Below are 25082 nucleotides of genomic sequence, written 5' to 3'. Positions count from 1 at the left end.
GCATGCTGTGGTGGTTCACGACTTTAGACTCAACACTGGGGAGGTAAAGGAGGGTTAAGGCCAAGAGTTCAAAGTCATCCTCTGCTACACAGCAGGCAGTGCTCCATTCTCTTGTATCTAGACAGTTTAGTCTTACGAACAGTGTAACAAAGCCAAGGATATTGATGCAGGCCTGGGATCTCAGTAACTGTAAGGCTAGGGCAGCAGGCTATGCTCTCAAGGCCAGAATCTGCTGCAAAACAACATCCTGTCCCCCTCAAAAAAGTAAGAGTCAACAACAAAAAGTTGTCCAGCTCAGGCTACCAGGTTATGAATGAACTGCATCACTTTAACTTTCCCTACGTAGACCAGGCTGGCTTGGAACACATAGAGATCTGCCTGTTCTTTGTAGAGTGATGGGATTAAAAGATTAAAGGTACATTATCACACCTGGCCTGTGAGCTTTTAAATTATGGTTTATTTGGAACTCTCATCACACACACGAGAGAGAGAGAGAGAGAGAGAGAGAGAGAGAGAGAGAGAGAGAGAGAGAGAGAGAGAGAGAGGAATCTAAGTACTTTGCCTTGAAACTTGGTGGGTTAAGCTGGATGGTGGTGGCACATGCTTTTAATCCCAGCACTAGGGTGTGATTTCATAGCCAGCCTGGTCTACAAAGCTAGTTCCAGGACAGTCAGGTCCTGGCAACAAACAAACAAAAAACAAACTGGGTGGGTTGGGGGCTAGAGAGATGACCCAAAGGTCACTGGTTGTTCTTCCAGAGGACCAAGGTTTGATGTCTAAAGCAAGCGGATATTGTTTGGACATCGGGCTGACACAATTTCTTGGGAATTTTATGACTTTTGCTGGGCTGCATTCACCCCCCCCCTTAGTTAGAGCCTGTCTTAAATGGAGTTCTTTCTCAAAATGGAGTTTGTGCTGCTCCTTCATCTCCCAAATGTTGGAGTAAAAGGCATGCGCCACCAACGTCCAGTAGTTTGGTTTGGTGTTTTGAGAACCAATACCGAAGACACCATGTTTGATCGCAGGACATAGAAAGATCAAGCTGGACCTGGGATGGAGACTTCCTCCTTGCTGGAGAATTCTAGTATAGGCGTGTGCTATGCAGGTTGCTAGGGAAGAATTGTTCTCAACAGTCACATGCAGTTGAGGACCCTGTGTGCCACATTGCTGACCACCCAGGAAAGGTGTGCCCATTGGTGCAACAGTAGCACATCTGTTGACATAATGACCAATCACTTCCTGAGTGGAATTGAGGCCTGCTCCACAGGAAGGAATTCATGGCTGGTCCTGTAAACCTGTAACTGGGACAACCCTAGTGAGGATACTACTACTGCTGTTTTGCTAATGGACAGGATGTGCCTGTAAAATTGCCTTCTAAATAATTACGTTTATCCCCACAGATTACTGGTGCTGTCAGCTTCCGTCAGAGAAGATTCTTTTTGTCCTATACAGTGGTCTCAGAGCTAAGAATAAGTGACTGTTGAATGCTCAGGGATAAATGGGAGATTTATATCACCTCCTCCAAGGTTTAGGGACCATGACAAAAGAGAGAATAGAAAGGATGTAGGAGCCAGAGAGTGGCGTGGGTCGTGATAGACTGCTGTCTTCCAGGCATGAAATGGCCATTGCATTCCTGAAATCCCAACACTGTAATTACCTACACAAGACAGGGTCCAATAACATCCTGTTATGGAAAGGGCAGGACTTAACTGACCCCACCCTACCCTGGGGATTGATAGATAGTTAATGTGTAGTGGGGGAGGAGAGAAACATTTTCGTCAGTAGGATAGCCACGGGTCAGGTGCCCACACTGCTATATATAGTCTAGAATCTCTTACCTGTGCTCCTGTGAACTCCAGTGTAAATCATCTGGACACACACACAGAAAAGAAAAAGAAAGAAGACAGGACATGGTAGTAAATAGGAACCCGTTGGGAGGAGAAAAGGGAGCTGAGAGAACAGGAGGGGGTAACAAAGGGCAATGAGATGGGGGGTGAGTAGGAACACTGGAGTGGACCCTCAGACTGGAGCCCAAATATGTCCTTCATCTGTTTCTGTCAATGATTTCGTCACAGCAATAAGAAAATTAACAAATACAGTCTGTCTTTCTTTCCTCCCTCCTTCCCCCCTTCCTTCTTTCTTTCTCTCGCTGAATTATTTGACCATTTCATAGTGGAAATACCAGAGTGAAACATACATTGAAAGAGCTCATTTCATTCCTGTAGTGCCGAGTATCAGGAGTGGACATTATTGTTGCCTTCGTGATTTATGCTGCTACAGAATGACTAAGACATTGAGAAGAAATTGCCCTAGTGATGCACTCAGAAGGCAAAGGTTGAGGCAGGCAGATCTCTTTGAGTTTGAGGCCAGCCTTGTTTAAATAGTAAGACCTTGTGTCAAAAACACAAAGAAGAACTGAGACTGTTATCAACAATTATAGAGGTAACATCCTTGTTAAATTGCTAGAGCAGAAAGATGCTACATTGAATTCTTGAAATCAGACTGAGAAAATTAAATTACATAAATAGCAGGCGTTTATAAGAATAAAAAAAGAGGGCTGGAGAGATGGCTCAGAGGTTAAGAGCATTGCCTGCTCTTCCAAAGGTCCTGAGTTCAATTCCCAGCAACCACATGGTGGCTCACAACCATCTGTAATGGGGTCTGGTGTCCTTTTCTGGCCTGCAGACATACACACAGACAGTACATTGTATACATAATAAATAAATAAATAAAGAACAAAAAAAGAGCTGGATGGTGGTGGCGTATGCCTTTAATCCCAGTACTCGGCAGAGGCAGGCAGATCTCTGTGAGTTTGACACCAGCCTGGTCTATGGAGCTAGTTCCTGGACAGCTAGGGCTGTTACACAGAGAAATCCTGTCTCAAAAAAAATCAAAAACCAAAAACCAAAAAAAAAAGGCCAGGCATGGTGGCGCACACCTTTAATCCCAGCACTTGGGAGGCAGAGGTAGAAGAATCTCTGTGAGTTCGAGGCCAGCCTGGTCTATAAAGCGAGTTCCAGGATAGCCAAAGATACAAAGAGAAACCCTGTCTTGAAAAACTGAGAGAGAAAGCCGGGCGTTGGTGGCGCATGCCTTTAATCCCAGCACTTGGGAGGCAGAGACAGGAGGATCTCTGTGAGTTCGAGACCAGCCTGGTCTACAAGAGCTAGTTCCAGGACAGGCTCCAAAACCACAGAGAAACCCTATCTCAAAAAACCAAAAAAAAAAACAAACAAACAAAAAAAAAAAAAGAAAGAAAAGAGAAGAAAAACTGAGAAAGAGAGAGAGCACTGAATTATTTACTAACATCTTTTTGACTAACTAGGGGAAAACTTAATTTCCATTTCTGTTGAGTCCTATCACAGCTACCACCAATTTAGCTTGAAAAAGATTTATGTGTACTTATGTGCAATAGGCTGCTTCCTATTGCTGTGATAAAAACACCATGACCAAAAACAACTTGGGGAGGAAATAAAGTTATTATTTCCGCTTGCAACTTATAGCCATCAGGACAGGAAGTCAGGGCAGAACTCAAGGTAGGAACTTGGAGGCTGGAACTGAACTGGAGGCAAGAGAAGGATTGCTGATTGCTGGGGACCCTTGGCTTGCTCAGCCTTCTTTCTTATATCTCCAGGATCTGCTTAGAACAGCATGGCCACAATGCACTGGGTCCTCACACACCAATTATTAATCAAGAAAGTGTCTCCCAGACTTGCCTGCCTACCAATCCAACAGAGGCATTTTCTCGGTTGCGGTCACCTCTCCAGGCCATAGCTTATGTTAAATTGACAATACAAGAACAAAAACCCCACCAGCACAGTGTGCCTGAGCTGATAGTATGTGCACCACGTGGGAGCAGGTGCCTGAAGAAACCCAAAAAGGACATCAAGTCCCTTAGAATTGGAGCCTTGTGGTGTGGGAAGAGGGAACTAAGCGGGGTCCACTTGATGAGCTGCAGGCACTCTTACCCAGTGAGCACTCGCTAGCTCTGCTTAGCATTAAAAAACAAATCCACTCATTGCAGGCTTTAGCTTACTGTTAGGTTCACTTTTTTACCAAATTCTTCCAGTAGTCCGAGAATGTATGTCAGACAAACGTTGATTTACTGTAAAAGAATTTTTACTTCTTAAAAAAAATGGATAAACATACTAAAAAGTTACAATATAAACGGTTTTACCATGAAATACGAGTTTTCTTCGTGACTCCTAGTCACTGGACAGAGGGTGTTTAGGAAAATTTAAAGCCAGAATCTAATGAAGGATTGCTAGAGTGAAGTGATTTCCTTGAATATGTCATTTTCATTTCTCTTTTGATTTTTTTGATACGGGGTCTCTCTGTGTACCAGTCCTGGCTGTCCTGAAATTCGCTTTGTAGAGCAGGCTGGCCTCGAACTCAGAGATCCGTCTGTCTCTGCCTCCCAAGTGCTGAGAGAAAAGGCGTGCACCACGCCCGGCCCAACTGTGCACTTCTGTGAAGGATAAAAAAATCAATTCTACACTTTTTCCAGAAGTTCAGGAGGGCTCTCGTCTAAAGCTCAGTGAGACAAGGCTGTCCTGGAGAGCCGCAGCACGCCGAGGAAAAGACTGTCACAACTCCGGCCCCCCACCCCGGGGACCCGCCCTTCGGGAACTCGCACCCGCCGCCCCTCAGGCGGTCCCCGCTCTTTCTCCCAAGTTTTCCGCCTGCCGCATTCCTTCCCGGGCGCGTCGCGCGCGCTGACGTCATGACGCCGCACACGCAGCCCCGCCCCTGCAGAGCTCGGGGCCGAGACGGAGCCGGGTTTGCTCTCCTTTCCGGAATGTGAGGCTCTGGGTTCGGCGGTGCACTGTGTTCGCCCCGGTCTTCCCGGTATCCCGCGGCCGCCGTCGTCGCCGGTGCTCGGTTCGCGCGCGCACGCGGAGGCCGGGCGGCCGGGGCCGTGAGGCGCGCGGTCGCGCGGTCGCCGCCCCTCGGAAGCCTCCGGGGCGGCACACGGGTTCGCTACGGAGGGAGGCGGGGGCCTGCGGGAGGAGGCGGAGGAGGAGCGAGGGAAGATGGCGGCCGTGGAGCTCGAGTGGATCCCCGAGACGCTCTACAACACCGCCATCTCCGCTGTCGTGGACAACTACATCCGCTCGCGTCGCGACATCCGCTCCTTGCCGGAGAATATCCAGTTCGACGTTTACTACAAGGTACGACCGACCTGCTCGCTCGGACCCCGCCGCCGCCCCCGGGCCGCACCCCCTTCCACGTCCGCGGCCGGGCCCGCAGCCCTCGAGGCAGGGTCCCCTCGGAGACGGACTGCGGTGGCGGCTTTCCGATACCCCGCCATCCCCGCGTCTGCTCCCCGAGCTGTGCGATCCGGGGGGTTCTTGTGCGAGTGCTGCCCGCCATCCTCTTAGAGGCCCTGGTTAGGCCCACGGGAAATGCCCGGCTCAGTCCGGTCCCACTCGGTCCTCCTGTCGCTGGGGTATCCTCCGCCCTGTCCTCTTTAGTGTCAGCCTGAGCTGGACTTTTTTTTTTTTTTTTTTTTTTTTTTGCTGTGATCCTCCCCCAGTTCTCCCCGGCACTCGTCCCCCCCCCACCCCTCCGTACTGCTTTTCATTTTTTTTCCTCCCTCCGCTGGTCGGAATTCTGTCCATTTTTTTTCCTTTCTTCCCTCAAAACGAAGTGGTTTACTTAGGGATTATTGGAAACGGTCTGTGGGTTTCATTTGCATGTTCTTGAAAGCTTTTTGTGTGGTTTCAGGTTTTGTTTTGATTTTTCGGCTTAGACTCGGTGTTGAGTTAAGGATTTTACTAATAGGGGAGTGTGGACCGGCTCTTTAGAAAGGACGCAGTGAAAATCACCGAAGGAAAGAAGTAGAAATTATCCCCACGTATATGAAAATTGCAATTTTGCAGCATTTCTAAATCGCTCCCCCTCAAAAATCTGAACTGAAAGTCTTCCAAGTTGCTCTTCAAGGAGTTTCAAGGGTAGGTGTCCTTAGACGTGGACAATTTTTGCAGTGTTCTGAGAGGGAGGAGAACTTTGGGAACTCGGAGCCTCCCTTTTCCTCTCCCCACATTTGAGTGTGAACACTGGATTCATTCACTGACTCTTGCTTTGAGTCAGCGAGAACTCCAGTTTGCAAAATATGACCGGCAGAGGTTTTATTTTTATTTTTAAATACTACTTGATTAGTAAGTTGTCTCCAGTGGTGTAATTTGATATTTAGCAAATGTGTATACACATTTATGTGTGTGTAGTGTTTTAGGGCGTTTGCTTTATTAGAGAGATTGTCTGCTTTTTCCAGCTTGAGAACATTTTTTCAGAATTAGCAACTGACATACTGCAGTCTATAAAATCCTGCTGCTTTGCACCAGCTCCTAACATTTAAAATCATTTCCCTCCTAAGTATTTGGAGAAGATTCATTTTGACAACGTGTAGTATAATTTTTGAATTTAGAAGAAAATCTCCCTCCATTCCAAATGGTTTTGATACTCTGATTTACTTTCGTGTGTAACTAATGTTAATTTTATGCATTTAAGCTACATTTATCCCAAGGACAAATTAGTCTGCTATTCTCAAACCTGGAAAACTGCTGCAGTGTGTGCTATTTCTGTCAGTTTTATTAAATCATATGTAGACGTGTACACCTTTTGGAGCCAATCACTGGGAATCTAACCAGGAAAGAATACTTTTACTACTTGAATTCTGTCGAAATACTTTAGTCTCTTTTATTTTCGCTAAAAGGAAAGCTTTTCCTTTGAAGATTATTAGTGTGAGCAGTTAGTGTTCTTGGCATGTGTCTGGTCTTCATGGGGTTCAGTTTTCTTCTTTTGGGTACACTGTACTATTTTATGGTTAGATACTTGATGTGAACCCTGATGCTGAGCTGGGAGCAGTGTTAGTACTTTCCTTTCTCTACATTATCGTGTTTAAGCCTTGCCATCCAAGTGGGAGGTAGAGGATTGAGAAAAGGTTTCAACTGTTGTAGCCCTGTCTGTCCTGGAATCTGTAGACCAGATTAGCCTCTTTTTGGTTTTTTGAGACAGGGTTTCTCTGTAGCATCCTGGAACTAGCTCTTGTAGCCCAGGCTGGCCTCGAACTCACATAGATCCTCCTGCCTCTGCCTGGGATTAAAGGCGCCACCACTGCCCAGCTCTGATTAGCCTCTTGACTCACAAAGATAAACCTGCTCTGCCTCACTGGTGCTGGGATTTAAGCCTGAGGCACAGGTCATATATATTTCCAAAGTAGCCAGACCTACATTGAGGGATCCCATCTCAAAAAATGAAGAAAATAAAAATAAAGGCCTAAGCCATCACCCTGGCTACAAAATTTTCATTTTGATACAATGTTTCACTAAGTTGCCTGGTATGGCCTTGAATTAACCCCCCCACCCCCCCACCCCTCTTTCTTGTTTGGAGACAGGGTTTTTCTCTGGGTAGCCTTGGCTGTTCTCAGGCTGGGCTTGACTCAGAAAGAGAACTGGGGTTCATTCCCAGCGCCCACATGGTAGTTTACAACCATCCGTAACAATATGATATACAAGCAAAGCTCTCATACACATAAGATAAAATAAATAAAATTTTTAGCCAGGTGTAGTAGCACAAGCCATTTTAATCCCAGCACTGGGGAGGCAGAAGCAGGTGAATCTATGTGAGTTCCAGAGCAGCCGGAACTACAAATGAGACAGGTTGTGGTGATCTGAGGTACCTGTATAGGTAAGTTTGCAAGGAATGACTGTCATGGATTAGGAGCTAAGAAACTTGGTCAGGGTAAGGAGTAGTAGTCTTGAGATTTTTGTAGGAAAGCTAAACAGAAGGTGGAGATAGCTACTGAATTCTGTGGTAGGAAAAACTGGCTAAAATACATGAATGAATTTACAGCCAGTAGTAAATAGGTGGCTATATAAAAGTTGATACCCTACAAAATAAATGACTTTTATTCCTAATGTTTTTGTCCAAGGGTGGAATCATTTGGCATAGAAATGGATAGAGCATACTGAAAAATTGTAAAACAGTGCACAGATTGATTAATAAGGCTAGGTGTCAGAACCTTAGCGTTTGAGGGCCTGTGATAGGAAGATCACAAATGCAGGGCCTCCCTAGCCTGCATATGGAGACTGTGTCTCAACAGCAAAAAAGCAAAAACTTAGAAAGTAAATTGGAGCTGAATTTGGTGACTCATTCTGTGATTCCAGGACTAGGGAGGTGGAAGAGACAGGAGGCTCATTGCAGAGTTTAAGGCTAGCCAGGACAGCAGTGGTAGGCTCTTTCTCAAAATTAATTAACTAATTTATTAAGATTCTTAAAGATTTATTTACACAGTGTTCTGCCAACACCTATCTCTGCAGGTCAGAAGAGAAGATCTCATTACAAGACTGTCCTCTGTGTGTTCTTGTATCTACAGCCGAAGCTTGTGCACCTCACACACCCAGTAAAAATAAAACCCTAAAAGAAAAAAAAAGAATTTTATTTTATTTTTTTGAAAGGTTTATTTAATTATATATACAGCATTCTACCTGTATGTGTCCCTGCAGGCCAGAAGAGGGCACCAGATCTCATTACAGATGGTTGTGAGCCATCATGTGGTTGCTGGGACTTGAACTCAGAACCTCTGGGAGAACAGTCAGTGCTCTTAACCTCTGAGCCATCTCTCCAGCCCGAAAAAAAAGAATTTTAAATGATAGAAACTATTGCAATGTTTGTGGGAGTACAAATCAACATATCCTCTTTTGTTTGTTTTGATTTTTTTTTTTTTCTGGTTCTTTTCAAGACAGGATTTCACTGTAGCTTTGGAGCCTGTGCTGGAACTAGCTCTTGTAGACCAGGCTGGCCTTAAACTCACAGAGATCCATCTGACTCTGCCCTCCAAGTGCTGGGATTAAAGGCATCTGCCACCGCTGCCTGGCTTTGGTTTTGGTTTTCTGAGACAGGGTTTCTCTGTGTATCCCTGGCTGTCCTGGAACTCATTATGTAGACCTTTGGCTTCAAACTCAGAAATCCACCTGCCTCTGTCTCCTGAGTGCTAGGATTAGGCTTCATCTGTGATGTTTTAGTAACCAACATTCTAATATAATGCGTGTCTAATTTCAGTTTGTTTTAGTCAAGACCCTGTGTCCCACTACTTAATGGTTCTCTTTTTTTGGAGACAGAATCTCAAGTAGTCCAGGGTGGTTAAGAATAACCCTGTTCTGATCCTTCTGCACCACCACACACAGGGCTGCCAAGTGCTCTATTAACTGAGCTACAGCCCCAGCTCTTTTCAGTGGTCCTGGAAAATACCTTTCATGTGCCAATGTTGAAAGTATACAGTGTATAATGATGTGTAATGTATGTGCACTTGCATCTGTGTCTACCATGATCAGAGAAGACATTGTAGGCCCTACTTTATCGCTCTGCCTTATCTTGAGAGAGTTTCTGTTAGCCAGCAAGTTCTAGTGGTACTCTTGTCTACGCTTCCTCAATGCTGGAATTACTCTCGCATCACATTGGTGATGGGTGTTTGAATTTAGGTCCTCTTTTTTTTTTTTTTTTTTTTTTTTTTTTTAGATTTTATTTATTTATTATGTTTACAACATTCTGCCTCCATGTATGCCTGCAGGCCAGAAGAGGGTGCCCGATCTTATTACAGGTGGTTGTGAGCCACCATGTGATTGCTGGTAATTGAACTCAGGTCTTCTGGAAGAATAGTCAGTGCTCTTAACCACTGAGCCATCTCTCCAGCCCAATTTAGGTCCTCTTGCTTGGGCAACAAGTACTTGTATCCACTGAGCAATCTCCTCAGGCTAGATATCTCTGTTAAGTGTTATTTTAGCTGTAAATTCACCTTCTCCTCCTCCTCCTCCTCCTCCTCCTCCTCCTCCTCCTCCTCCTCCTCCTCCTCCTCCTCCTCCTCCTTCTTTTTCTTCTTCTCCTTCTCTTTCTCCTTCTTCTCCTTCTTTTCATTTCTTGCTTTTTTTGTTGTTTTTTAAAGAAATGGGTTGTGTTGTCCTGTGAACAGAATTTCCTAGTCTGGAATTTCAGTGGTTGCTATATGAAATGTTACTATCCCTCCCCACACACCTGGATGCTCTTACATTTGTCTCTGTGGGAACTTTGTGAATTTCTTGGTTCATACCCGATTTGTTTGGTTTTGTGAGTGTGGTTGTACTGTGTGCAGTGCAGGTGTGTTTGTGGAAGCCAGAGGTTAACCTTGGGTATTTCTCAGGAGCTGTGTACCTTGGTCCTTTTGTTGTTTGTTCCAGACAGGGACTCAAGAGAGAGATGTGCCTCCTTCTGCCTCTTGAGTAAAGGAATATACCACCATGTCCTGCTTCACCTTGTTTTTGGAGAAGAGTCTCTCTTAGCCATGTAGATTTTCTGCTTTTGTATAGCTTCAAACCCAGGTGTTTACACAGGAGTTGTAATATTTTTACCTTGTGTTTCTCTGTTTAAAAAGGGTTGGATGTCTGCATCTGTCACTGTTATTTGTCATAATTCTTTTTTTTTTTTTTTTTTTTTTTTTTTTTTTGGTTTTTCGAGACAGGGTTTCCCTGTGGTTTTGGAGCCTGTCCTGGAACTAGCTCTTGTAGACCAGGCTGGTCTCGAACTCACAGAGATCCGCCTGCCTCTGCCTCCCGAGTGCTGGGATTAAAGGCGTGCGCCATCGCCCGGCTATTTGTCATAATTCTACAAGTTTTATTTACTCCCGTTCTTTTGCAGAAGTCAACTGAAATTATTTCTTGGGGAGAGTATTTAATTTATCTTCTTAGGATTGTTTTTCTTGTTTTTCTTTTTTTTTTTTTTTTTTTTTTTTTTTTTTGGTTTTTCGAGACAGGGTTTCTCTGTGGTTTTGGAGCCTGTCCTGGAACTAGCTCTTGTAGACCAGGCTGGTCTCGAACTCACAGAGATCCGCCTGTCTCTGCCTCCCGAGTGCTGGGATTAAAGGCGTGCGCCACCACTGCCCGGCTAGGATTGTTTTTCATCTCTGATAGATGATGATTAATTTTGTAAATCAGAGAATAGTTTTGTTTTTTTTTTTTGTATTGTTCTGGGATGTGTATGGGGGTCACCACTATTTTCTTCAAACTACATGGTGCCTTATTAAAATATTCAGAGACGTATTGAGTTGATAAAAGTGGGGCTGGGGTAAAGTACATGAAAAGTACATGTGTAAAACCAAGGGTTTGATCCCCAGCACCAAAAATAAGGAAAAATAACTAGAATGCTCCTTATTGTAGCATTTTGGTATTTGCTATATAAACCATGAAGATACAACAGGTACAGAGAGCTCTGGGTTTTATGAAATGAATCTTCCTTGATCTGATGTTAAAATAGGAAACACCTATTTTTATCTATAAATTAAAGCAACCATATTCAGAATTTGTTCTCAGTTTTTCCATTTTTGTCATAGTCTCCTAAGTAGAAAAGTGAAGTTGCTGTTCTACCAGCTACTAGCACTTTGCCTAAAAAAAGTTACTTAAATCATATCTATATGGCAGTTAACAAAGAGACCCTACAACTGGACAGGGACAGGGTGCAGAGAATAAGACTGTGCACTGCACAGCTCATACCACCCGACTCCCCACAAGGTTCATGGCTCATTGTAGAGTAAGGGACTGAAAAGACTGTAAGAGTCCGAGATTGTAGGTAATCGCAATGAAACAGAGCAGTTGTGACAGCATGCACAAGTCCTGCTTCAAGCTAAATGAAATACCAACATGGGGGTGAGGAGGTGGACATGAAGTCCCAGCCCTGTCTCCACTGGGAGAGGAAGAGTTGATTTTCTTTAAGGAGGTGGTGCTTGGAAACCAATCCAAGCACCAGTGGATGGCCTTACAACCAAGAGAATATGTGTAACACAAGCTGGACTCTATGCACACACACACACACACACACACTTTAAAAAAGGAACAAAGTTGTGTTGCGGTGAAGGGAGCTGGATCTGGAAGGAATTGAGGAAGGCAAAAATACATTGTGTGACATTCTCAAAGAGGGCTGGAAAATAGGGGCACACACCTTTAATTCCACCACTTGGGAGTCAGGGAGGTGAATCTCCATGTTTGAGACCAGCCTGGTCAGCAGAGCAAGTTCCAGGATAGCCAGGGCTATACAGAGAAACCCTGTCTCGGGGTGGGGGCAAATAACAAAAAACCTTGACTGGCTATAGTGATACACACTTGTAATCCCTAGGACTCTGAATCTCAGCCTCAGGATAAGAGGCTAGAGGATCACAAATAGCTAGACAGTGAGTTCAAGGCCAACCTGGGCTACATGAAACCTTGTCTCAAAAACCAACAGAAAACAAAAATTCCCTCTTTTTGTGGGAGTGGGGGTTGAGATAGGGTTTCTCTATGTAGCCCTGACTGTCCCGGAATTCACTCTGTATCCCAGTCTAGCCTCTACCTCTGAGTAATGGGATCAAAGGTGTGGTTCACCCCTTGTCTCAAAAATCCCCTCTTAATTGAGCAGTTCATTTTTTTAGACTAATAATTTATCCAATAGGTAACTGTACATAGGCAAACCTTACTTTGAAAACTAAAACACCAGGGATGCTGCCTTCTCCTGGATCCTCCAGGGTGAGAAGAAGGTCAAGAAGTCTTGAAAGAAAAGGCCAGAAACAGGGTACATCTGGTGAAGAGGCAGATTAGATAGTGCAAACTTCTATTTTTTTTTTTTTTAATCTATTTGCAAGGGCTACAAGGTGACTGAAGAGATTGAGGCCTTGGAAGAAAAGAAGGAACCAAGTAGATAGGAGGTGTGTTTCCATCCCTCTGCCCTTAATTTCTTTCCTCTCCACATCTAGTTAGATTCTCTTTAAAAGTCCACTGCAGAGTTGAAACTGTTAAGGGAGGACCTAGAGGCTGGTAAAATTCTTTTACCTCGGGACTGGAGAGATGGTTCAGAGGTTAAGAGCACTGACTGCTCTTCCAGAGGTCCTGAGTTCAGTTCCTAGCAACCACATGGTGGTTCACCAACCACGTGGTGGCTCACAACCATCTATAATGAGATCTAGTGCCCTCTTCTGGCAGGCAGGGATGCCTGCAGACAGAACACTGTACACATAGTATATAAATCTTTTTTTTTTTTTTTAAGAATTCATTTGCCTCTGCCCTTTGTTCTTGGGGTCTAGCTGGAGCAGGAGCTTGATGGGATACTCCCCATTTCTAGCCCCATTTGGGACTCCTAGATGTATATGGAAGGTAGTCCAGTGGGGCCCGGGGAAAAAGTGTGGGTAGGAGTGACATCAGGCATCTGCTAGTTTGTGCTGGACTGGGTTTGTAAAATGAGGATAATGAGGCTAGCAGTTATGTTGTGTGTCGTTCTGTCCATATTCCCCCAACACCTCAAGTGAGGAAGGATGAGCATTGCATTGCTTGAGTGTTGGATGGTAAGTCACCAAAACCAGAATTGGAAAGGGGTTGGAGAAGCAAGCATTTGCTGAGGGACTGGGTTCTGAGACACTCCAGTTCATCTAAGAAGTTGTGGACCTAGGCCTCTAACAAGGAGAGCCCTGGTGTGGGCTCCAGGGGTTCCAGCTCCAGAAGTGGCATCTGAGATTTGGACACCTTTGTGCAGACAGGAGCTTGATGTGGAGAACTTGAATCTGTGTCGTTGGGGTTCATCTTACAGATTTATTGCTGGGTATTTCTAATACCATCTTCTCAAGAACTAATTCACCCACTGTCCCTGGGGAGGATGAACTGTCCAAGGAGAGGGAGGGCAGTGTTCACCCAGTATTCAACCTATTGACCACATGCTTATAGACAAAGTTTCATCAGTGACTCCAGAAATGAGCTCTAGAGAATAGCAGTACCAAAAACAAATGCAGGAAACACTGGGTTTCCTAGGGAGATAGTCGTGTCGGAATCCATCGGTAGTTTCTGGGGCTGATACGGTGTTGCACCCAGTGAAGTTGATGTAGCCAAGCTTTAGAACTGGTGTGTGCACCTTAGCCTCAGTGCTAGATATGGTCTGCTTAGCTTTGGCGAAATGGTGGGCTACTACACTGTCTGAGTCATGTGTTCAGCACCAAATTTAAGTACAGCTCATCTTTCTGGAGACCACAGGAGAGATGGGGGGGGGGGAGGAGCCAGAGGCTTGCAGAGAACAGTAAGAGAAGTAGTAGACCTTGTGTGAAAGGCGGGCAGGAAAACAGGTGGAATCAGAGTGGAGCAGTGCACGCATCCCTGGATACCCTGAGATCCTACCTTCTCCCCACTGAGGTAGAAAGTGCCATGGCCTCATACTATGGCAGTGGTGCATCTTGAACGTAATCATTAGCCACTCATTCTTGAACCTTTTGTTCCAAAGACCCTTGTTGTTGAGTTCCTTTGTACCTGCCAGTTGTGCCTGGTACATGGTTCCAAATGAGCCACTGTCACTCACTTTGATTTCTGAGCTGAGCAGGAGCACTGCTTAGGGCAGCTGCTACTGTAGTTACCTTCCCACTGGCAGCCCAGCCTCACTCTGAGTGTCAGGAAACTAGTATGTTCATGACTCCCATGCCTGCACCCATGTCCCCTAACTAATGCCTGCCTCTGCCACCTAGCTCTGCTAGTGGCTGAAACCCCCACCCCAACACCTATGGCTCACCATCACCATGGCTGTAGGGCTCAGCTGCTGGACTCCTGCTTCTTCCAGGCTGCACCTGTCAGGCTTATTAGACAATCTTGAAACTAACTCTCATGTATATACTATTACACCTGTAGAGCTGGGTGGTGGCGGCACACACCTTTAATCCCAGCATTCAAGAGGCAGAGGCAGGCAGATTTCTATGAGTTTGAGGCCCGCCTGGTCTCCAGAGTTAGTTTGAGGATGGCCAGGGCTACACACAGATAACTTTGTCTCTCAAAACAAAAGAAAAATGGGAAAAAGTTATTAATTAGTAATACAGGTTGTTTTCATTTACTTATTTTTGTAGTATTTTATATTCATGAACATTTAGATTTTTGTTTTGGTTTTGTTTCTTGAGATAGGGTTTTACACTGTAGCCCAGCTTGACCCAGAACTGCTGAATAGTTTTGACTAGCCTTGAACTCAGCAATTCTCCTGCCTCAACCTTTTGAGTGCTGAGATTACACTTAAAAAGGCACTAAGCCTTTTACATTGTAGAGTTTTATGTGACCATTTATCTCTTTGTTGCTTTTGCCTGTGATATAATGGTTACAAAGTCATTATTACCAGGTCACTTTTAGTATTCTGATTTGTGTGAGTTCTTGTGTTCAGGTTGCATGTCTGTGCACAGAGTGTAGAGGCCAAAGGTCTGTCTTGAGTGTCATTTGCTAAGAAACTCTTTTTTTTTTTTTTTTTCTTTTTTTTTTTATTTATTTATTTATTATGTATACAATATTCTGTCTGTGTGTATGCCTGAAGGCCAGAAGAGGGCACCAGACCCCATTACAGATGGTTGTGAGCCACCATGTGGTTGCTGGGAATTGAACTCAGGACCTTTGGAAGAGCAGGCAATACTCTTAACCTCTGAGCTATCTCTCCAGCCCCGAAACTCTTTTTTTTTTGCTAAGAAACTCTTAACTTTGGATTTTTGTTGTTTGTTGAGACAGAGTCTCTTCACTAGGCTGGAGTTCCCTAAGCAGGCCAGATGGACTGGGCTAACCTGTGAGGCTGAAGGGGTCTGCCTGTCCTGACCTTCAGCACTGGGTTACAAACCCTTAACGTTATGCCTTTCTTTTCCACAGGGTCTGGAGTTAGAACTCAGGCCTCACGCACATTGGCTAGCACTTACTGCTGAGGGACTCCTCAGCCCTGATTTAATTTTTAACATTTAAAAATTGGGGGTTGTTGAGGTAGCTTGGTGGCTAAAAACCTGCAGGAGAGACTGGTTCCCAAAAGTTTTGCTCATCCACATATGTACTTGCATTCACATACTCAAAATAATTTGAATAAAATACAAAAGTGTTAAATATTTAGGAATTAGATACTATCTTTATCTCTAGTTGGTATCTCTAACCCCCCTTTTGTCCTGTCAACAGTATTAATCTTTATTTTGGGATATTCTTAAGGGTGAAACAAACATGAGTGGGACTGTTCAATCATTACCCTTGTCTGGTAATTTAAATGGGAATCCATTTTATCTAGATAAGTTAAATGTCTCCGTATAGAAAATAGCTGTTGTTTGTGACAGGGCAGGTTGTCAAACTTTTGTTTTTGAGACAGGATTTCTCTGTGTAGACTGGGCTGTCCCGATCTCGCTCTGTAAACCAGGTTGACTTGGAACTCAGAGATCTACTTGCCTCTGCCTCCTGAATACTGGGATTAAAGGCCTGCGCCACCATTGCACAGCTCAAAATGTATCATAAGTGATGTGGGACGTCCTTCTGTATATGTGTTGGTTTTATTGGATAATGCATAAAGCTGTTTTGGCCAATGGCTTAGGCTGGAAATCCAAACAAATATATATAGAGAGAGTAGGCAGAGTCAGGGAGACACCATGTAGCTGCCAAAGGAGACAGACGCTGGAACCTTACCAGTAATCCACAGCCTCATTCCGATACACAGATGGATAGAAATGGGTTAATTTAAGATATAATAGTTAGCCAGGAATATGCGTAAGCTATTGGCCAAGCAGTGTTGTAATTAATATAGTTTCTGTGTGATTATTCAGGTCTGGTCGGTTGGGAAACTAACGAGGAGTCTCCTAATTACACTTAAGGAAGCAGCTCCTCTAAATTCTATTTCAAATTACATTTAGTAGGTTATATCAATTTTTAGTTAAGGGATATTATGACCTGCACAACACATGCAACAGAATTTGTCTTTGTTTGACTGGCAAGAAAGGCAAAATGGTTATATAACTTGTTTCATTTTTATCTATTTTATAAAAGAAATTCTAAGCCTTAAGGTTGATAATGATAATCATTTTGGCAAGGGTTTGGGAGGGCATACTTATGTATAATATGTGTGTGTGTGCGCGCGCGTGTGTGTACACGCATGCACATGCATGCACTGTGTTAAGTGCACATTGCACACTTATCACAGTGTGTGTGAAGGTCTAAGGATAACCTTGGATGTCAGTCCTTCCCCTTTTGTTTTTCTACTGTGTGTGCTGTTTAGTCTCCACCTCCCTCTTCCCCATAGGAGCATTGTGATTGCAGACTGGGGATTCAAACTCAAGTCCTCATGTTTGCATGGGCATGGTTTTACCCACTGAGCCTTTGGAAGTTAAGATTTTTTTTCTTAGTGTTTTGGAGAAATATCTTAATATCTTGGTTAGTACATTTTTGGTTCTGCTTTGCATTATTTTGCCCCCAAACCGGAATTTGGTTATGAATTCTCAGCTATATTTCTCTTGTATTATTCTGTAATGGCCAGTTGTCAAGTAAGTATAACTGATTGATGCTAGTGCATTTTCCTGCATACATTCTCAAAAACTCTTTATTTTTCTGTAGCAGAAAGAGGCTGTAGGAATAGCTCAGTGGTTAAGAGTTCTTCCAGAGGTCCTGAGTTCAATTCCCAGCACTCACATGGAGGCTCACAACCATCTATATCTGTAGTCCCCATGGTATCCAATATCCTCTTCTGGTGTGCGAAATACCCATATACATAAAAGTTTATAAATAAATTAAAAAAGAAAGCCATTTCCAAAATTAGCGGCTCTTTTCTTATGAACTAGGTTTTAATGTTAATTTGAATATCTTCATTCCATGAAGATCACAGTTCTGTTGGCCTTCCTGAGCTTATAGTCCCTCTTCTCAGCAGCAGTTGTTGGCTTTGCAGAAACCATTGGTATCTATACTTTTTCCTCTCCCATGTTAGAGATGGAACCCAGGGCTTGATGTATGCTGTGCTTTCTATCACTGAGCTGTGTGTGTACCTAATTTAATCTGACCTTTGTGTGACTAATGATCTTATGCCCAAAAGTATGCGGAGTTTGTAGTTTGTTTTCCTGCACAGAGTGACCCGCCTTCCTCTTTTTTGTAAACAATGTTGTCATCAATTAAGTTAGTGTTAAGTAGCTGTAATACAAAGTGAAGTAAGATAGCAAAATTTCTGTTATAACTTACATTCAAAAGCATTTGGTGAAATTGAGGTCAGGAAAAATGATAAAACTGAATTTGTTTCCTTTTTAAATTTTCATTCATTTAAGTATGAATTCCTTGACTTCTTGTTTTTTTTGTTTTTTTTGATTTTTCGAGACAGGGTTTCTCCGTAGCTTTTTGGTTCCTGTCCTGGAACTAGCTCTTGTAGACCAGGCTGGCCTCAAACTCACAGAGATCTGCCAGTCTCTGCCTCCTGAGTGCTGGGATTAAAGGCGTGAGCCACCACCGCCCTGCTCCTTGACTTCTCGTGTATCTGAGTACCATGTGTTTGTCTGGTGCTCAAGAAAGCCAGAAGAATGTGTTATACCCTCTGGAGTTGGAGTTGCAGGGAGTTGTGAGCCACCCTGTGATTGCTGGGAATTGAGCCTGGGTCCTCTAAAGAGCAGTCAGTCTCTTAACTGATGAGCCATCTCTCTAGCTCCTCTCCGTATTTGTTTTTGGTTTTTCAAGTCAGGGTTTCTCTTTGTAACAGCCTTAGCTGTCCTGAAACTAGTTCTGTAGACCAGGCTGGCTCCGAACTAACGGAGATCCTACTGATTTTGCCTCCTGAGTGCTGAGATTAAAGGTGTGTGCCACCACTGCCTGGCCATATTTGTTTTTTATTTTTTTATTTATTTATTTTTTTATTTTTTTGATTTTTCAAGACAGGGTTTCTCCGTAGCTTTTGGTTCCTGTCCTGGAACTACCTCTTGTAGACCAGGCTGGCCTCGAACTCACAGAGATCCACCTGCCTCTGCCTCCCGAGTGCTGGGATTAAAGGCGTGCGCCACCACCGCCCAGCCATATTTGTTTTTTTAAAAACATGTTATTAATTAATTAAACTTTATATTTGTGCACGTATGTGGAGATCAGAAGACAGTTGGAGGAATCAGTTCTGTCCTTACACCCTTTGGATCCCTGTGATTGGGCTCCAGTCTGCAGGCTAATCTGCAAAGCTCCTTTATCCACAAAGCCATTTTGGCAATCCCTAAATTGTTCTTTTTTTTTTTTTTTTTTTTTTTTTTTTTTGGTTTTTCGAGACAGGGTTTCTCTGTGGTTTTGGAGCCTGTCCTGGAACTAGCTCTTGTAGACCAGGCTGGCCTCGAACTCACAGAGATCCGCCTGCCTCTGCCTCCCAAGTGCTGGGATTAAAGGCGTGCGCCACCACCGCCCGGCTAAATTGTTCTTTTTTGATTGCTTGTTTTGTTTGTTTGTTTGTTTTTGACAAATTTTCTCTGTGTAGCCCTGGCTACCCTGAAACTCACTCTGTGGACCAGGCTGGCCTCAAACTCAGATCTAACTACCTCTGTCTCTTGAGTGCTAGGGTTAAAAAAGGTGTGTGCCACCACCACCCAGCTCCTAAATTGTTCTTTTAAAAAGTACCGGTTCCTGCTGGGTCGTAGGGGTACACACCTTTAATCCCAGCATTCAGGATGCAGAGGTAGGCAGATCTCTGAATTTGAGGCCAGCATAGTCTACAGAGCAAGTTCTAGGATCACCAGGGACACACACACACACACACACACACACACAAGACACCTTGTCTGGAAAAACCGAAATCAAACAACAACGAAACAGTTCTAACAAGTCAGAAATATATGAATCCTGTCGTCCTGGATCTTTAGGTAGATGTACTATATACCGTTAGTGCTTGTGAAATATATGCAGAACTAAGCTGAGTATTTGAGATTGGCTGAGGTGCCCAATGGAGCATATTGACAAGCTGCTTTCTAGATACTGGCTTTGCTGTTATTTTGATAATTTAAAATTATCCAGTTTTGTTAAAGAAAAAAACAAACATTTAAGTTTCTTAAGTAATGGGCTTCTGTATGATACATATAGCTGAATACCACATCTTTGTAATTTATAATGTTCCACGTGCTATTCTATTTTACAATGATAATTCTGAACAATTATGTGCAATATTAAAGTTTTTATGAGTTATAGAAATTTATTCATTGCATTTTTTTCATGCAAGCCTCTTTTCTGATAATGCTGTGTATTTATACTTAAAATCAGCCATTAAAATCTGCTATTAAATCCTGTTGTTCTTGTTTTTTTTTTTTTTTAATTAGAGAAGAGTTTATTTAGGGCTTACAATTTTAGAAGGTTAAAGTCCATGACCATCATGGCAGGCAGCATGATTCTGGAACAATAGCTGCGAGTTCACATCTTGAGATACAATCACCTAGCAGAGAAACAGGGAGGGGAGAGTGTGTGCTAAATCACAGAGCAGAAAATTAAATTAAAAAGTTAAAAATAATTATTTTTCTTCTTATTATTACAGCTTTACCAACAGGGACGTTTATGTCAACTGGGCAGTGAATTCTGTGAATTGGAAGTTTTTGCTAAAGTTTTGAGAGCTTTGGATAAAAGGTAAATGTGTGTGTGTGTGTATTGGCTTTCACGCATCCGTCTGTCCTTCCTTCTGGGTCTCACGTGGCCCAAGATGGTCTTGAATTTGCTAAACTTCTGATCTCCTTCACAGACAGGAGAAGACAGCCCTCCCCCAATAAAAAGACCACTAGAATACACATACCATATAATTTGCTACTTATGCCATTTCAAAATGTATGATTCAGGAGCTGGAGAGATGGTTCAGTGGTTAAGAAGACTGGTTGCTCTCCCAGGGGACCCAGATACAATTCCTAGCACCTAAAGGACAGTGCCTATATGAAACTCTAGTTTCGGAGGTACGGTATCCTTTTCTGGCCTTCAAGGACAATAGGCGTACATGCGGGCAAAACACTCATCATACACATAAAATGATAAAAGTTTATAATTCAATGATATTAAGTATACTTGCCTTGTTCAGCCATCAGTAATAGACATTTGCAGAATGTTTTCACCATTAAAATTTATAAGTAGACAAAAGACCACTGAATACTATGGTAGCAGGTTCCATGGAGTGGGACAATAACTCAGTGAAAAGCTTTGAATAACAAAAATAAGAGTTATACTTTATTTGACGGGCAAAGGTCAAAGAACATATTTTTACTTTATAAATACACACAAAGCTCTTAGGGAAGGGTTTGATAGTTTTAAGGCAGGGAGTCATGTAGCCCAGTCTGGCTTTAGATGTTGGTCTTTCTTTACCTTACACCTTATTGAGAGATATTCTCTATCTCTCTCTCTCTTTTGCTCTCGCTCTCACTCTTTTTTCTTATCTTTCTTTCTTCCTTCCTTCCTTCCTTTTTTTTTTCTTTTCTGTTTTTTTTCGAGACAGGGTTTCTCTGTGGTTTTGGAGCCTGTCCTGGAACTAGCTCTTGTAGACCAGGCTGGTCTCAAACTCACAGAGATGCGCCTGCCTCTGCCTCCCGAGTGCTGGGATTAAAGGCGTGCGCCACCACCGCCCGGCTTTTTTTTTTTTTTGAGACAGGGTTTCTCTTTGTAGCTTTGGAGCCTATCCTGGCACTCATTCTGTAGACCAGGCTGGCTACCTCTGCCTCCCAAGTGTTAGGATTAAAGGCATGTGCCACTACACCTGGATGCCAGTGTCTTTCTTTCTTTTTTTTTTTTTTTTTTTAATTTTTTTTTTTTTTAATTTTTTTTTTTTTAAAGATTTATTTATTATGTATAGTGTTCTGTCTGTCTGTATGCTTGCTGGCCAGAAGAGGGCACCAGATCTCACTACAGATAGATGGCTGTGAGCCACCATGTGGTTGCTGGGAATTGAACTCAGGACCTCTGGAAGAGTAGTCAGTGCTCTTAACCTCTGAGCCATCTCTCCAGCCCGCCAGTGTCTTTCTTAATGTTCACTGCCACATATGCCAGGCTAGCTGACCTGTGAGATTCTAGCAAGTTTCTTATTTGTGCCTCCCATCTTCCTGTAGGGCTGCACTGGATTTCTAGTGCTTGTACTACTGTGTCCAGCTTTTATGTGTATGCTAAGATGCAGACTCGTTGTCAGGCTTGTGTGGCAATTGCTGAGCCATCTCCCCGGCCCCATTGTCTTATTTTTGGAGTATATGTAATTTTTAAAATTTATTTTATATGCATTGGTATTTTGTTTGCATGTATCTCTGTGTGAGGGTGTTGGATCCTCTGGAACTGGAGTCACAGACAGTTGTGAGCTGCCATGTGTGCTGGGAATTGATCCCTGGACCTTTTAACCACTGAACCATCTCTCCAGCGCCAATATATGTGATTTTTATAGCCCCATCCTTAGGTACCATCAGGTTACAGACGTAGCCTCACTTACCTTGTTTTGTTTTAGAAAACAATGATATCAAATTTAATAGAGGAGCAGCTATCTCTAAAGGGGCAAAATCAATTGCCTCTCTAGAATCACCTTTCTCTTCTCTTTCAGACATTTGCTTCATCATTGTTTTCAGGCTTTGATGGATCATGGTGTTAAAGTTGCTTCTGTCCTGGCCTACTCATTCAGTAGACGGTGCTCTTACATAGCAGAATCAGATGCTGCAGTAAAGGAGAAGGCCATCCAGGTTGGCTTTGTGTTAGGTGAGTAATGGGAAAGTAGAGGAGTGTTTATTCTGTAATGGACTTGAATTAAACCTAACAATAAGGGTTCCTACAAGAGTTCCCACAGTCTGCACAGATTGTGAGCAACTGTCATACCTAGGCGTGGCCTATTCAACTTTAGCATGTAAGTGGTGTCTTCCTGAATTCTCGTGGTATTCCAGCACAGTGACAGTAATAGTATTTGCATATCCCGAAGTAGACTTACTGAAGTTGAGTAAGTGGATCAGCTCATAACTTTTAGTGAGCTATGTTTAGAATCCTGTCTCTGTGATCCCAAAGCACGCCTTTCTGCTGTGTCATGCTGTCACCAAATTCTTTAACTGCTTACCTTGTGCTGTGACATGAGACTTAAATCTTTTCAGGGCTTTGTTTTCCAAAATTAGGTATTTTTTATCTTTTTGTGGAAATACTTTATAAGCAGAAACCACTTTGAAATATTCTGGGAAGGGATATAAACATATATCCCTTTATATATATATATATATTTACATATATAAATATTGTGATAATTTTATAATTTGGATAGTTTTCACAATCATACAGAATTAAAAGTACATTTCAGGCAAATATTTCTTCAAATTATTTTTTTTTTTTTTTTTTTTTTTTTTTTGGTTTTTCGAGACAGGGTTTCTCTGTTGTTTTGGAGCCTGTCCTGGAACTAGCTCTTGTAGACCAGGCTGGTCTCGACCTCACAGAGATCCGCCTGCCTCTGCCTCCCAAGTGCTGGGATTAAAGGCGTGCGCCACCACCGCCCGGCATTTCTTCAAATTATTATTCCCACTTTCTGTGTTGGAGATCAACTTTTACAAGGTTAAAAGTAAGATGTTAATATTATTAATTAATTATTTAATATTAATATTGAATGCTTGATTTAGGTGTTTTGTTATAAGCATGTCATTGTAGCTTACAGTTTACTGAGTCACTTGATGTGACTGATTTTCTTGCTCTTCAGGTGGATTTCTTTCCGATGCAGGCTGGTACAGCGATGCTGAGAAGGTTTTTCTGTCTTGCCTTCAGTTATGTACTCTACATGACGAGATGCTTCACTGGTTTCGAGCAGTGGAGTGTTGTGTGAGGTAAGCTTGGAGCAGATCCTATGATTAAGTGGTACTTAGCTATAGGGGTACTTGGTATTAGTGGTTTGGGCTCAGAATTCTGGGTATCCTCCAACAATTGACTAAATCTCTCAGACGGTAAGTATGCCATGTTTTCAGTAGTCCAGTCTCCATCTCCAAAATGTTCGTGAATCCTAAGCACTTCAACGTTTTATTTCCATAAAAATATATTAGATCTTTAGAAAAAATGCTATCTGATCTTAGAAAACATAAGAAGGAGAGAGACTCATTTCCTCAGTTTGCTTTCAGCCTGTGCTGTTCTTTTCACTTTGTCTCAGTACCCAACAGAATCAGCTTAAAGGAGAAAAGATTTCTTCTGGCTGCCGGGCGGTGGTGGCGCACGCCTTTAATCCCAGCACTTGGGAGGCAGAGGCAGGCGGATCTCTGTGAGTTCGAGACCAGCCTGGTCTACAAGAGCTAGTTCCAGGACAGGCTCCAAAATCACAGAGAAACCCTGTCTCAAAAAACCAAAAAAAAAAACCAAAAAAAAAAAAGATTTCTTCTGGCTTACATTTTAGGGGTTCATGCTGTTCATGGTAACTTGACCCCATTCTGTACTCACAGATAAACGTGGTAACAGAAGCACGTCGGAGCAGGAGTGCAAAGAAAGAGTCAGGACAAGTTGTAGCCCCAAGGATGTGCTCCTGGTGACCTACCTACCTTTTCCACCTAGGTCCTACCTGCTTCTCACAGTGTCCCCGTGACACCATCATGTCATTCATTAATCCATTGATTAGTTCCCAGTCCTCGTGGTCTGTCTCTAGGAACCCAGAGGTTGTACTTTATTAAGTAACCTAGGCATTTATTAAGCCAATTAAGTTGACAGTTTAAATGCTCACATTCTGTATTTGTGTGTATGTATGCGTGTGTGCATGTGTGTCTGTCTCCGTGTCTGTTTTAAGACATTGTCTCACTATGTGACCCTGATTGACCTGGAACTCACAGAGATCTGCTTGTGTTTTGTCACCGCCATCACATTCATATCATTCCATATTCATTTTATCTGTCTGTCTGTCCTTGTTTGATTAGTTTATCTAGACAGAGTTTCTCTGTGTGTAGCTCTGGCTGTCCTGGAACTCTCTGTACACCAGACTGACCTTGAATTCACAGAGATCCAACTGCATCTACCTTCTGAGTGCTGAGATGAAAGGTGTGCACAACTGCCACCTGGAAGTATTCTTTTAATAATTTATTTTTATAACTAATTATAAATAATATATTTATAGTTTAAATAATTTATTTTTAAATTTTAGATTTGTTTAAATTTTTTGTGTATGAGTGTTTTTGCCTGTGTGTATATATGTGTAGCATGTAGAACATTGACTGCAAAGGTGAGAAGTGGGCATGGGATCCTCTGGAACTATAGTTACAGGTGGTTGTGAGCCACCATGTGGGTGCTAAGAATTGAACCCAGGTCTTCTGCAAGATAGTAAGCACTCTTGTTTTGTTTTTTGAGAGAGAGTTTGGTTTCTCTGTGTAATTTTGGAGCCTGTTCTGG

At 43.0% G+C, this 25082-nt stretch overlaps 1 protein-coding gene across 1 annotated transcript in view; it reads left to right on the top strand.

Moving 5' to 3' along the window:
- The first annotated feature begins 4742 nt into the window (after nt 1-4742).
- Appbp2 (amyloid beta precursor protein binding protein 2) overlaps nt 4743-25082 on the top strand; it is a 43113-nt gene continuing 22773 nt past the window's right edge. The window contains exons 1-4 of the mRNA XM_057774719.1: nt 4743-5171; nt 20275-20363; nt 22297-22448; nt 23422-23545. Of these exons, the coding sequence (XP_057630702.1) occupies nt 5034-5171; nt 20275-20363; nt 22297-22448; nt 23422-23545 (503 nt within the window). The 5' untranslated portion in view covers nt 4743-5033. The remainder of the gene's footprint in view (nt 5172-20274; nt 20364-22296; nt 22449-23421; nt 23546-25082) is intronic.

The sequence above is a fragment of the Chionomys nivalis genome, chromosome 7 (genome assembly GCF_950005125.1).
Source record: "Chionomys nivalis chromosome 7, mChiNiv1.1, whole genome shotgun sequence".
Lineage (NCBI taxonomy): Eukaryota > Metazoa > Chordata > Mammalia > Rodentia > Cricetidae > Chionomys > Chionomys nivalis.
This window is presented reverse-complemented; position numbering and strand designations above follow the sequence as displayed.